Genomic DNA, 15,659 nt, shown 5'->3' on the forward strand with positions numbered 1-15,659 from the left:
GGGACTCTAATTCATTTATTCTGATTTAATTTTACTTAGTTGTTTCCATCTACTGAATTGGGGTTTAGCTTGTTGCTCTTTTTCGAGGAGCTTCAGGTGCCTCGTTAAACTGTTGGTGTCAGATCTCTCCAATTTGTTGATGTAGTAACTCAGAGCTATAAACTTGCCTCTGAGTACTGCCTTTGCTGTGTCTCAGGGAGCTGGTAATTTGTGTGTTCATTTTTATTAAATATCATAAACATTTGAATTTTTCTAATCTCTTCTATGACCCACTAGTCACAGAGTGTGTTTTTCAGCCTCCAGGATTTTCTTTGGTGGCCTTTAGTGTTGAGTTCTAATTTTATTCCCTGTGGTCTGAGAGAATGCAGGGCATTCCAGCCCCTTTTTACGTTGGCTGGTTTTAAGGTATCGTGTTGCTTTATATCTGGGGCTAGCCTGGCCTGCAATCTTCCTACTTGTCCTCCCTGGTGTAATTGGGGACGACAGGCACCTGGCTACTATCCTTAGCCATTGTGCTTCCTGTTGTGGAATAACAGACATGCAATATCACATGCACCCACTGGCTGAGATGGAGTCTCCTGAACTCTTCTGCCAGGACTGGCTTCAAACCATGATCCTATGATTTCTGCCCCCCAGGTAGTGAGAGTTACAGGCTCTGTAGTGGCAACAGGATCAACTTCTGCCACTTTTTACTCTCTCTGAATAATCTGGAGACCATGGGAACTAACGTCTGAGGGGTGATGACTGCAGAAAATGACCAGATGAGATTCAGTGGGTTCTCATGAATTTAGTATATGCAGGTGATAGCAGACTTCCCACAACCATGTTTCAGAAGGAACTTGTTTTTCATGTTAGCAGTTGTAAATCAGGGTTTTCTATAGACTGTTTTTGTTTTTCAAGTTGTTTGTCTCTTAGGATCTGAAAACCAAGCGGTCCCTAATGATACATTGAAGTGACTTTTATCACTGGCACCAGCTTGGAAAGCCAATTGTGAGCATCTTTTTCCAACTTAGCCTTCAATGATGTTTCAATGGGAGTAATTACTTCCTGGGAATCAATTGGCAAATACTACAAATCAGCTTCCCCTCCCTGCTAAAACCCCATTCTCCAGCCAGTTGTTACCCATCTACCAGGACACCATTGAAGATTGGCAGAGCTATAAAATAATGGGACACTGTGACAAAATGGATTTAAATTATTAAATTCCAATCACAAAGCATGCCTGCCCAGTTGTATTCAACTGCACTGAACAAGCATCCTGGGCATTCCTAACACTATTTCCTACCTGAGTGATTCGAGGTATCCCCCTCTATCAGGCTCCTAAATGGTCTAAGGGCTTGAGAGACAGAACAGAGAAATTCCCAAATCAATCAACAAAAAGTACAATGGCTCATAGGGCCAATTTTTGTATGTGTCTGCAAGTAATGGGGCTTGAATTCATGTTCCCATTTGGCTTTTTTGCTTAAGACTCTACAACTTGATCCACATCTCCATTTCCAGCTTTTGCTGGCTAATTGGAGATGAGTTGCAGAGACTTTTCTGTTTGGGCTAGCTCCAAACACAATCCTTAGACCTCAGTTTTCTGATTAGCTAGAATTATAGGCAGAAGCCAACAAAGCATAGCACCAAATCTTGATGTAAATGTAAGGTTTTCAAATTATTAAAATAAAAATGTCTACAGTATACTGTTCCTTCTTCTGAAACTGGAATCAATATTAGCAGAGAGAAGACCTTATAACGTCCACTGTCACTATGTGAGAATATTGACATCTTCTCCAAATCAGAGTCTGACTGAGATGATCACAAGTCTCAGAAAAATCACTGATCCAGTCTCTAGGCAGGCCACCAAGAGATTCCTGAAGTGCTTTGGGCCTACTTGCCAAGAAACCAGTGATACACACCAAAACTATAGGTCTAATAGCCAACACTCTACCACATCATGAAACTCAGGCTCTTGGAAATTCTCCCAGATGCTGTCTAGTCTTTTGTGTACTGACAAAGTCTCAAAAAAAAAAGAAATACATTATATTATTATCCATCTGACTTCAGTGGCTGAGAAGTTTAATTAAACTATCATTTTTACATTCAATAATTGCCATTTTGTTCCTCCCCTGGAAAGCACAAGGATTAATTTTTATTTGAATGCTAACATTTATAAAACTCATATTCTCTTTGGAGGAATTAAAAAATTAAAAGAGATTCAATTTTGGGCTCATGTCTACATAACATTCACTAACACAGTTATCCCTCAAGTCTCCCCAAATGTGTCTTTCATAAGGAGGTTCATTTTATTGAGTGCCTTTTAAGATACAAGATAGAATTAGTCAGCATTACATTTTCAGACACTCTTCTGGAGGCTGAGCACCAGCAGTGAATAAGTCAAATTTTGTCTCTGCACTTGTGTCATTGTCTACTGGAGAAGAAATATAATTGAACAGATAAAAGAAGATATCATGGGTAATGACAGAAGCACAATGTTACAGAATCAACTACCAGAAAAAGTCACCCTAATCTAGGGCTCAGGAAAGAGATCTCTGTGGAAATGCCATTTAGGCCAGCATGCAAGTAGTAGTCAACAAGGAAAGAGGAGAAGGAGACATAAACCACCAATATAATCATTTTATATTATCATTACATGAACAGATTGAATTGACTATTGAGAAAATCTTAACTCCTATTTGGCCTATTCAATTATGAATCCTAGGTTGAATCTCCCATTTGCATTCTACTTAGTTTTATCTGTTAAAACAGGGTTGGGCCTGGTACGGGCGACAAAATCATACTGTGCAAGACAGGATCGAAAGACTTCTTGTGAACTTCTTGAAGATTATCCATGGCCATGTGCCTTTATTGATCATTTTGTATGTTTAGTGAATGATGGTATAAATACCCCAGTGGTCTGTGGCAGAAAAAAGGTTTCCATCTTTGTACTAAAAAAGATTTTGAATTTCAGAGTTTCTAGAGTTTTATCTTTATCTTCTGCCCCCCTGCCAGTACTGGGGTTTGAACTCATGGCTTTGAGCATGCTCAGCTTACTTGTTCAGCTGAGGCACACTTCCAAACTGCTTTTCTCTAGTTATTTTGGAGACAGAGTCTAGTACATTCTTCTGCCTCGGCTGCTCTTAAACCAGGATCCCCCAAGTCTCAGCCCTCTGGGTAGCTAAGAATACAGATATGAACCACTGGTGCCTGATATCTAGAGTTTTATTTATTGTAAGGCATACATATCATAAAGCATAGATTACTGTCCAGTTCGTGTTAAGTTAAAACAACTGTTTTGAACCAACTTTAAGCGATATAGTATAGTATTTCTAACAGTGTGGTGAATGCTTACAGAATTCCTCCAGTTAAAAATGATGGGTTATAGAATCCTACTTAACGTGCAGCAGAGCTGATGGGACAGAAAGTTTTCAGAGGCCCAAACAATAACGATGAATGAATCTCCAGAGGTAAGTGAATTCTGGAGTTGTAGAGGTAAATGTGTTTAACACATTGTGGAAGAGTCCTATATTAAACTGGAATCCTGAAGCCTGAATGTTTGTCTTTAAAAGACAAATACAACAAAAATTCTGCCTTGCACAAGTAGATATCATGGATGTGTGGCTTTCCTAGATTTGCTCTAAGAAAAAAAAGTCTCCCTGAAAGGTTTCTATGCATTAATATGAATCTTCACTTACATAGTTGGAGTCTATATTCACCCAATCTCTTACTCAGAAACCCTACATTCAAGATTTAAATTATTGATAGTTCATCTAGGAATATGATGGGGGAAAAAATCAAATCACCTTTGAAGGAATACAATGTACACTGACACTTCAAATTATCTCCTGACAGAGTTTCAAGCTAGATAAACTCATAGTCACAAATACAAATACAGGAGTCAGCAAGAGTTAAAGAGTTAAAGTGAATGAAGCCAGGTGCTGGTGCCTTACACCTGTAATCCTAGCTACTTAGGAGGCTGAGGTCTGAGAATTGTGGTACACATGTCAGTCCTAGCAGAAAAGTTCATGAGATTTTATCTCTAATTAATGAACAAAATGTCCAACCAAGGTATAGTTCAACAGGTAAAACACTAACCATGAGAAAGAAAACATGAGCAAGAGCACAAGGTCCTGAGTTCAAGCTCTACTACTGACATACCTGCCTGTGCATGTGCACACATGCACTAAAAGTAAATGGAAACATCAAATAAAAGAATCAGCTATTGGAGTAATAAGGAACAGAATACAAAATTATGTGTGCAATGGTGAAATTCAATCATGTATGTACACATAAATATAAAGAAATAGAAAACTCAGGGCTCCTGAGGTTAAGCCCCAGGGAATATACATGTGTGCATGCGTGCGCATGCGCGCACACACACACAGAACTATCATAATTCACACATTTCTGATTATACAGAAATTCAGAATTTTAAGAATTACTGAGAGTTTTACATGGCTCTAACTATGGGACTATTTTAGGGGGATAAGGGAAAGGGATTCTGAAACAGAAAAATGAAAATGAATAATTTCAAAATACATTGTAACTATAATTAGTATACATCTAGGATACTCTTAGTAGATAAGCAGAATAGCTCAACAGCTATGTACAAATGACCATATAAGATGACACTAGGCAAAAATGAACTGCAAGATATAGACAGAAGCGGTTTTTCTTTGTTGTTGTTTTTAATGTACTATGTAATTCTTTTGTTTCTTTTGAATGTTTTTCCCAGGATGGTATATCCCTTGTTGTCACTGTATTTGACTTTGGTACCCTGGTATTGTATATATGTTTATTTGAATTAGGGAAGGGAAGGGGAACAACAGAATGGTGAGACAAAGGACAAGGAGGCGGGGAACCAATGCAACAGCAATATACACAAGTCAATATGTTGGAAATGGTCTGTACAACTTGAGGGTGGGGAGTGAGGGGTGAGAAAGTAGGAGGAAAATGAGGGAAGGGGTAACAAGTTTGACAAGAAATGTATTTATTACCTTACTTATGGAACTGTAATCCCTCTGTACAACACCTTGATAATAAAAAATAAAAAATACATTGCAACTATATAAGGAGATGGCATAAGGAATCTCAACAAAATCTGTGCATCAATAAGGGTTGGGACAGCAGGAAAAGAGAATAAATAACTTAAAAAACTTTCGAGCTAGACTTTTGGTGTTATAGGCGCCAGAGGAAGAGGACGGGACTAATGGAGATGGTAACAATGACAAATTTCATGCAAATAGTTTATTTGTATGTATGAAAATAGAATAGTAGAACGTGTATGAAAATAGACATTTTAAAGATAAGGGGCTGAGTTTGATCAGGATACACTGTGTACATTTCTGACAATGTCACAATAAAATATCTCTCATGTACCTAATATATGCTAAGAAAAAGTTTTAAAAAAGAAGTACTGTTTTACAAAATTTCCAAGCAAGGTAAATTTAAGGAATTTCAACTATAAAAAACTATAAAAACTATATAAAACTAAAAAACAATATAAAAAGTATTACAATTTGAAATAATGGTAGTATTACCGAATGGTAATGGTAATAATAAAAATTTAGGTATCTAGCAACAAATCTAAGAAGAGACATGAGAGACATTTATGTAGAAAATTATAAAGATGAATGAAAAAGAAAGAAGAGCTAAATAAACAGAGAGAAGATACACTGTGGTTAAGATTAGAAAGCTTGACTCATGAGATAAGCCAAACCCAAAGAGCCTAATATTGCATGCTATAGTCTATTTGTGGAGTATGGTCCTAAAATGATGATGGTACATAAATGTAAAAAAGGGACTGTATAGGAGGGAAGCAGTGGGGGAAGGAAGAATAGGCAGATACTGAAGCTCAAAGGATATTACATACATATATATAATATATATTTATAGTATTTTTATGTTCAAAGTGTAACATTACATATGCCATCTATTATGTATTAAATATGTTGCACATTGTATATTATATCTTGCATATTTGCAATATTATACATGTATTACATATATAATGTGGTTTATATCATATGTAACACATTTATATTACATATGTAATATATATGGAGTAATGAAACTCACTAAGTGCCACTTCATGATCAGAGGGAAGGAAGGCAAGGAACAGAAATATGGTTGAGGAGATGAATTTATTCAGAATACACTGTGTACATGTGTGGAAATATCTCAGTGAACCCTCATACTACAACTGCACTTTAACTTTTTTTAAAGATTCAATATAAAAAATATGTCAGATTTCTCTAAACTAACCTATAGACTTCATATAAACATGCACACAGTCCAAGAATTTTTGTTTAACTTGACAATGCAATTCTAAAACTTGTAAGGAAAACCAAGTGTCTGCAAAGACTAAACTGAAAAGTAGACTGGGTGATTTGCTCTTCCAATGTTAAGGCCTATTCTAGAACAATAATAATTTGCAAACTGTGTCACTTGTAGAAATACTCAAATTGAACAATGGATAAAAAATAGTATCCAGGCAGATTTCATCTATATTGGACAGAGTATGCACTACCAGTGACTGGGAAAATGAGACAAGAAATTGTTAATCCATTCAGAATAATTAAAATGAAAATGTTAGTAAGCTGTTTTTGACCCTTTCAAAATTCATATCCTTTTTGGGGAGGGGGGAGGCTGGGAAGGGATGTGAAGGGTAAACAAAAGGAGGAGGCTGCAATGCTTGGTAAGAAATGTACGCATTATCCTGCCCATGTAATTGTAACCCCTCTGTACAGTATCTTCACAAATAAAATAAAATAAAAATAAAATTCATATCATTTTTTATTGTGAAAATACCGTACAGAGGGGTTACAATTACATAGGCAAGGTAATGAGTACATTTCTTATCAAGCATTGTTGTTTGAAGCCTAATCCCCAGTGTGATGGTATTTGGAGAGGAAGGCTTTGGGTAGTAATTAGATTTGGATGAAGTTATAATTTGGGGACCTATGATGGGATTCGTGTCTTTCCGAGAGGAGGAAGAAAGAGCAGAGCATGTGCTCATACCCTAAATCCCATGAGAGGGAATGGTGAAAATGCAAGCCAGAAAGAGAGCTTCACCAGGAACTGAATCTCCAAGCACTGTGATCTTGAACTTCCAGCATCCAGAACTGTGAGAAATGGGTGGTGTTTAAGCCATTTAGTGTAATATAGTCTGATATGATAGCATGAGCTGGCTGACAAATATGAGATGCATATGTATTCTATGAAACAAAAAACAATTCCACTCTGGAGATGAAAACTGTATCTAGTAGAAGGATGGAATTATGGCTCAAAGTGGTAGAACATCTGCCTAGCAAATGCAAAGCAGAGTTCAACTGCAGTACCATTAAAAACAAACAACATTCTACTAGAAAAATCATGAGAAATACATACATGACATAAAGTGCGATCCCTTAAATAAGACATGAATGTGCTAATATACAGTAGAAAATGCTGATTGATTTTATACATTAAACATGAGAACCTATATTTATTGAAGGTCACTATAGACTTCAAAGTCTGTCATAAAGACAGCTATAAATGGAGTGATTTTTGTAGTACACATAAGCAACACAGGGAAGGTTTGCATCCAGTCTGTACAGAAAGCATAGATGAATCAATATGGAAAAGAAAACAATGGGAAGAAAGTGCTGAGTAGTATTTCACAAGAAAGAAAACATGAATGAGACCAATATTACATGAAAAGATGCTCAAACATGGCAACTAAGAAAACATCACTTCTATGCTATTTTCTACACATGTACACACATAAATATTAATCAGTGTAATAGGTACAAGAGTTGCTGAGAAACGGGAATATTAGGAATTGTCAAATTTTACTAGGGGCAGGATTAATTTATGTAACCGAGAAAAGTTGGACATGTATATTCCTTTGCCTAACTGAGGATATAACCTAGGACATTAGCTATCCAAAACTGTTTTCTCTGGTAGCATTTAGAATCTTTACAAGGCAGGGGTGCCAAGGCAGAAGGTCTCCATAGCCTGCCACTCAATTCCTATCCCTTAGGAACCTGTTGAAGAGACATTTTCACCAGGGGTCAGCCTTATCCAGACTATTAGCATCTGTGTATGCAGTGTTGCTATCTGCACAAAACCTCTAGAAGGCAACTTGCAGCAGGATCTACATGGAGCTTTCTAATAACCTTTCCAGGTATTTTATGGCATCCATTTGTCAAAAAAAAGATAAAAGAATGGCTCACTGGATGGTGAGACTTCCTACCCCCTTCTCCCCTACCCTGAGTTTAGACATAAGTCCAAGGCTCATCACAGCAGCTGACCATAATTCTGTTTTCATGTACAAGAGGACTTGGTAAATACCCTAGAGAGACCATTAATTCTTGGGCCACTCATACCTTAGAATAAGAAGCCTGTCTTTCTTGTTTTCTTAAAGTGTCTTAACTGCCCCCTAAATCTTCCAACTGGGACTTGGGAAACAATTCTTACTTCTTCCAACATCCACTTCTGGTTTACATATATCAAAACCTTTAAAAAGTGAAGTCTGTTCCTTCTCCAGCATGCTGAATCACCTTAGCATTTATCAGTAGCAATTCTCTTTAACTTTTCCAGCTTCTTCCTTTCCTTCCAACTATTATGATGGTGGCCAGTAGAACCTCATTCAACACTCTTCTTATCTGGATAGCAGGACAAAGTTGGAATTGGCATCATGTGGAACTGGCATATAGAGAGGTGCCCCTTAGAGTCACCAAACCATGGTGAGTCCCCAGTTCACAGGATGAGAGAGTACTAGCTGGGGAATTTGGCCACTAGGCAGAGGTTGTATGTTGTCTTGCTAAACAGAATGAGTCTTGAATTACATGGGGCCCACATTCAAGCTGCATCACTGTCTGAACTGAATAAATGTGGTGAACCCTTTGCAGGTGTAAATGCAAAAATAGAGAAACAGGGCCATGCTGGCCTCAGGAAAACTTGAATTCATGATGATCTAACAAAGTTGTCTCAGGAAATTTGGCCATGTAAAAGAAATATCAGTTAGGAGGCTTAGAAGTATCAGTTACCTACGAAAGTCATTTTCCTTTCTGTTCTCAAGTGTCAATACATCTCAGCAGGAGAGTGATGGGAAATAATGAAGTAATCTCATTTCCTCTGTGATCTCATGTTTACATTTAAACATGGAACACCTCTGTCTTCTTTCCTAAACTCTTAAGTTGGATTTGGCCTCCTATAAATCAGTTTTGTCATGGCCTGAAGCTCCTTTTCAGAGTTACCATTTCAAATTGTGAGTTTTGCATTTGAAACCATGGTACCAACTCTTCTCAATCACTTACACTCCCAGGGTCAAAGCTGAGGAGCTGCTCATGGAACTGGCATTGAGGCAACTTGAGAACAGAGAGTAGGACTTAGTGCTCTTAGAGTCAGGCAACGTCTTGAAGTTGCAGAACACCAGTGAGTAGGATTGCCAGAACCCACCTAACATAAAACAGCCCAACAATGCTCTAAAGCAGAGGTAGAAACCAAAATGAGAGAATATGATTCCTTAATATATTTTTTATGGATTATTCTTGGCAATTTTGTTAGTAATTTTTGGTCAGTCATCCATAGGACTTGAACTCTGGGCCTGGGTGCTGTCTCTGAGCTCTTCAGCTCAAGGTTAGCACTCTACCACTTGAGCCACAGCACCACTTCTGGCTTTATCTGTGTATGCGATACTGAGGAATCGAAACCGGGGCTTCATGCATGCTAGGCAAGCACTCTATCACTAGGACACATTCCCAGCCCCAATTCTTGGCAATTTCAAAATGAATATTGTTTTAAAAAATATTGTCTGTGTAAAGGTACCAAGAGGTTCTAAAACAACAGCCCAAAGGATATTGGCATGAGTTTTATACTTGTTCCCTCAATAATCCGATTCTGTGTTAACCAAGAAGCACCCATTCCCAAATGAAGAAATGCTGGACTCACATTGGTGACATACTCGATATCCTTCCAGAGGATGCACTCCCTGGGGAAATCGGCCAAGTCCAGGAAATGATCCACCACCACTTGGCCGATTAAGTCATGGCGAGAGAACCTGTCAAAGTCATATACAGAAAAGTGAAGCTTCCGAGCTTCAAGGTCATTGTAGGGAACTGGAAATAAAAATACTTCATCAAACACCGGGTTCAGGGTCTTTCTGTGAACTTTAGTCTGGTGTTTTGTTTTCCGATCAGGAAGTAAGTAGATCTTGACGTAAGGATCTGAAGTTCCAGAAAAATCCTTGGCGGGCAAATTGACAGCTTTGTGAATCTTTACTATGAGCTGTTCTAAGTCGCAGTCATATTTTAAAATGAAGTTCAGTTTCCCACAAGCTTTGCTGTTATTCCTTCTCCCGTCATCATTATCCAAGGACCTCTGCTTATATAACTCTGGTTTAATTCTACCAATTCCAGTCAACTGCTCCTGTTTTTGAAGTTGCTGGATATTGAAGTCCGGGTTTGACAGGTTGAGTTGTCTTCGGATTGAATTATGCCTTGAATGAAGAGCAAGACAGAGCAAAGTTATAACCTCATTAGCTACGGGTCTTTCAGAAACGTGTGCCTGGAATGTAGGTAGACTGTTGTGTCCTGTTAAGAGCTTAGATCTATGGACTTTTTTTTTTCCTTTTTGGCCTAAATTCAAAATGCTCATCAGTGTGAGTAAGCTGCTCCCTAAGGCTTGAAGCTCAAAATTGAGGCTTGGTATCAGGAAATGAACTGACTAACATGTGACCTTGGAGCTTGAAAGGTTTAATGCATTTTCCAAACTGCCTAATGTGCCATTAAAGAAGCTTATCTGGTTGGTGGAATGTAAAGATTCATACAAGCTGCTTTAAAAATAAAATTTTTTCACTTTTGTAGATAATATCCTGAAATTGAAATAGTTAAGTAAGGGTTGTTTTGTTTTGTTTTTTTTTTAAAGAAGAGTGCATCTCTCTCCAAATTACATTTCCTGTCATTGGCTTACAGCTTTATAAGGATGTGCATTTTTTATACAGTTCAGATCAAATCATTTCATGACAAGAACACAGGTTTTGCTCATGGGTAGAGGGATGTGACTGGGGTGGGGTTGCAGAGGATGGTAGCTGTGACAGGTGTGAGTGACAGCGCTGAGATTATGCTGCAGTTGTATCATGTGAATGATTGACAATCAGGGGCTTTCATTTCTGGAATAAACATCGATGACATAAGAACTAAAGAAGAGCTACTTAAAGGCAATGACAGTCGATTCAGTTAGAGAAGGCTGGATATTAATATTTGCAAATTAAATATTTGCTCCGAGAGTCTACTCTTTATAAGCTTACTGGCCTGGGTTAGATGTTTCTCTATAAATGTCTTTGAAATCTGTCTTATCTGTGTGTGTCCTTACAAGGAGAAAGAAGTAATCATAGTCAAGGTTACTTTTAAGGTTATTTCTGCTTTTCTTCATTTTTCTTACATTGTGCTATATGCGATCCCTCAGTAACTAATTAAAATAGCGTCTCTCATGGAAGGCTAAAAGCATCTGGGCTGTCACTGAGGGACGGGCAAATAGTTGGAGAGGGAGAGTCAACATTTGCATTTGTCTTCCTTTCCTTTCTTGAGAGTACCTTATGAAATAAAAGATGTAAAAGTGGATTAACAAACCTTAAGACATGTTGGAAATCCCTTTCCTTTGTCATCACAGATGTCAGCACACTGCACATTCCTCTCAGTCCTAAAATACCCTCCTAATCAGTAGTCACTCACACAGTATAACAGAACACTGTCAGAGCTGTCATTTGTTCTTGTCACACCCAACACAGACCATAGCACACAGACATATGCAAGGCATAAATATTCTGTATGGTCTAACACTTGCTGCTATAAAATGATTATTTCTCCCAGAAAAAAAATCATATCTTGAGGTTTCTGATTATTTTAGGGGGCAAGGAGACAGAAGATGCTGCTGAGTGACCACACTCGCTTTCCATGGGGACACCACAGGCTATGAGGCTCCTTCTTGGGGAGGGAGTCTCCATGGTCATTTTGCTCTGAGGAGGCTGCTGAGCAGACTCTGTGTATAACAGATAACAATGTGTCTTACTATGGCTTTGGATTCACTATATCACAGCAACATTCTGCCTTCACCCTTCTATGTGCAACTAAGCCTACCAAGTAAATTTTAATTTAAATTTATAATATATAGATTTGGCTACTTAGCAATAGAACATATTCTGTTGTACTGTATGTATTTACTTAGATGCAAAATTCAGAGAAATTGGTACTCCATGTTCAGTTCTTCCTAACATGACTGTCGGTGGGGTACAGTGGGTGAGTTGAACAGGGCCATTATGCTTTAAAGGTAAAAACAAAATCTCATTCCCTGAGAACTCAACTATATAGAACCCCCACTGCAATGTCCAATATAGTCAAAGATTCTTCTCAAAAATCAATCACAAACAGGAACACTATTATCTATCAAGTGTTTTTTTTTTTTACATGTGTGTTCCATTCCCAGGCCTTTTCTCCCCATTCAGAGTGGAAAACAGTTGACACTCATTGTGATGTAGTTCCTTAAAACAGATTATAACCAGGCATGACAGGTTCTTGTGGCCTGGGGCTCCTTTTAGGAGCCAGTAAGTTTATAGTAAAGTTGAGGGGCATAGACTAGAAGAGTTCAGAGTGGCCAGAGAACCAAAGTAACTCATACCTTCCCTGCATAATTGCTAGCACTCTAGGGGTTGAGAAATGAAAGCACAGAGCAGGAAGGTTGCCCTAGGGACATGAAGGGGAAGATGAGATGGCAGAAATGGAAAATCAATATTCCATAGCTTTCATAGGCTACTGAAACGGAGGTAGGATGATAAAAGCAAGTCCAAAGTAAGAATAAGAAAAACCATAAAACAGAGATTGGACTGGATCTCCCCCGCCCCACTGCAGGTGAGGTGGCTCTTGTAGTATGTATTAGGTTCTCCGGAATATCACTGAGTAACATCACTTATGACATTGAGTGAGTGTGGTAAAGAGGAATCATTTTGTGAAGCACTGTGGAATCCTCTGTTCTTAATGTATATGATGAACAACAAGAGAAAAACACACCACCAAAAATGGTTACAAAGTGGGGAGAAAAGTCAAGAGGTTGTCTTCCTTGAAAATAAGCCACACCCAAACACAGACTCAGAGAAGCTGGCTCTGAGGTTGGGACTCTCTATTTCTTCTACCTCCTGTTTTTCTCTCAGGGCCATCAGATGGCATTGGAAAGACAAGAAAAAGATCTTCAAGATGAATTAGGTCTTCTAGACCTGAGCTCGAATGGTAGTAGCAATTAGGCTACTCCAGAAAGCACTGAGTTCAAAGATAATTAAAACTTTTGTAAATTTCCTACAGTAAACTCAAATACACCTGAATGAATCTGAATCTTATGCTAAGCTGCAGCCATAGCTCAGGAAGGAGCAGAAGCCCAAAGGCAAGGGGGCTTTTACATTGGTGCATTCTTTCTAGATTAATATTTTAAGGAATGATTTCAGTACTTCAAAATGTGTGATTGGTACTCTTCTTTTGGGACTTAAATGGGAGAGATTATGTTGAAAATTATCTGTACAATTTGGGGGGGATGGAGAAATAGGCAAAGTGGGAGAAAAATGAGGGAGGGGGTAACAGGTTCAACAAGAAATGTACTCACTGCCTTACTTATGTAACCATACCCTTTAGGTCTATCACCTTGACAACAAAATTAAAATTGAAAGAAAAAGGAGAGATATATTTTCTTCCTTCCTTTCTTCCACCCTAGTCTTCCGGGACTCTCACTGCTAGAAAAGCACTGTGGATACATTTTCTGATCATTAAATCCCAGTAGAGAAAATATTCAGTTACCTATAATTTCAGGGCCTTGTGAGAGTTAAGATAGGTCTAGGTAGCCTCCATTTTGAAATAGTTTTTTAAAATCTGAAGAGATAAATAACAATAAGAGTGATTCAAATTTTACTTTGTTCCCAACACAAAAACAGAGCTTAATAGAAATGTATTGGTCACAGTAATTCAAACATTGAATATGTATTGCTTATTGGATTTGTAGCTAATAAAGGGATCCAGTGTAAGGATTATCTGATTCCTTGAATCCTATCAGCGTATTGTTGTGACTCTATTGGTTGCTCTACTCAAAGATAAGGTCAAAAGTCTGAATCAGAAAGAGCCTCTTGACTAATGTCAAGCCAGAGATAAATGGCTTTCTACTAGCCTCACACCGTTGTGGGCCTTATTTAGTTTGTACTTTTGGCCTTCTGCCATTTATGTCAGCAGAACCTGAGAAAGGTGGCCTCTAGTGATGGATACATTCTGTCATTTATTTGTGGAGGGAAAAAAGTCTACTATGTGCCTGGGGCTGTCCTAGGGGCTAGACACAGGGAAGGAAACAAATCACACCTGGTCTCTGAGCTCATGGAACTCAACATCCAAAGGGAAGTCCCAGACAATAAACAAGTAATCACTTATAAACAGAAGTCCAGGCAGCAAAGGGGGAAGGCAAAGCAACCTGAGAATTGTGAGTAGAGGACAGAACATATCCTTCAGGTGGGGGGGGGCGTAAGAAAGACATTCAGGAGCAGAGTCATTTAAGCTAGGACATTAGAGTTATAATGCAGCCAGTAAAGCAAGGATAAAGGAAATATATTCCTGGCTCAGGAAACAATGTGTGTATAGGTCTCTAGGCAGAACACTTGGAGACTACAGGAACCAAGAGAGAAGGAAGTACACAGCTGGAATACACAGCCTTTCTTCAGGTAAAGCCTCCTACTGAGTCTATGTGAACATGGACTCTGGGTTATATGACTTGGGTTCTATGACATAATGGCCCTGGCAGGAGTTGAGGCTATGCCAGTATGAGGCAGTTTGTAGGGTAGCCAGTCAGAATTTCATAGCATCAAAGTGTTACAAAGGAAATTTGAAAGTATTTAAAATAGTCATCATGGGACAAGCATCAGGAAATGAAGGAGATGGCCTTCAAGGTTTCTTCTACTTTAGGGATCTAGGGATTTTTGTATATTTGCAGTTGAAACTTTTATTAGAAAATTCTAGTATTGAAAATTCTGAGAAAATGAAGACATTCGCAATCCCAACATATAAGGTCATTAATACAGGAGGGATTTCATCTAAGCTGAAAAGAATTAACAGGAAATTTGGATGGTTTTAATAGCAATTGAGCTAACTAAACACAAAGTCTTAATGTATTTGATCTTGGGGGGGAAAGAAAACAAAGTCATTCTGACCAGAAATATTCTTAGAAGATAAAACAAAACTCATCTTCAGGATCTTCATATAGCACTGGTATGAGCTGATTGTTTCCAATCTGAAGAGCCAGGTGGGTTAGAGATTTCTGATGGAGAGCTATGACAGAAGCTATAACAACCAAGGTGAGATATCAGGTGCCCTGAAATGGAAGACTAAGTTTTAAATGAACTCAGCCAAGGAGATGTTACGGGAATGCTGTGACATGTGAGCACTACTTCAGGATAGATACAAAAATCCTGGGCTGAGAGAATGATGCACATGGAGGTCTCTAGGTAGGAAAAGGTACTGACAGAACCAGGAGGGAGGATGGTGGAATACAGAATATTCTAGCTTTCTTTTGGAAAGAAAGAAAATGGCAATAGTAACAAAGCGAAGGACACAATGAAGAAAGCAGGAGATACAGTAGCTCTAGAAGAGCAAACTTCTGGGACCATCTCAGCA

General features: G+C 38.4%; 1 protein-coding gene across 1 annotated transcript in view; it reads right to left on the reverse strand.

The window, feature by feature from the left end:
- The window catches only part of Syt9 (synaptotagmin IX), a 132,529-nt gene that overhangs the window by 53,245 nt on the left and 63,625 nt on the right, over positions 1-15,659 (reverse strand). Inside the window, exon 3 of the mRNA XM_013028693.1 lies at positions 9,919-10,465. Coding sequence (XP_012884147.1) covers positions 9,919-10,465 — 547 coding nt within the window. The remainder of the gene's footprint in view (positions 1-9,918; positions 10,466-15,659) is intronic.

Source organism: Dipodomys ordii, unplaced genomic scaffold (assembly GCF_000151885.1).
Source record: "Dipodomys ordii isolate 6190 unplaced genomic scaffold, Dord_2.0 Scaffold113, whole genome shotgun sequence".
Lineage (NCBI taxonomy): Eukaryota > Metazoa > Chordata > Mammalia > Rodentia > Heteromyidae > Dipodomys > Dipodomys ordii.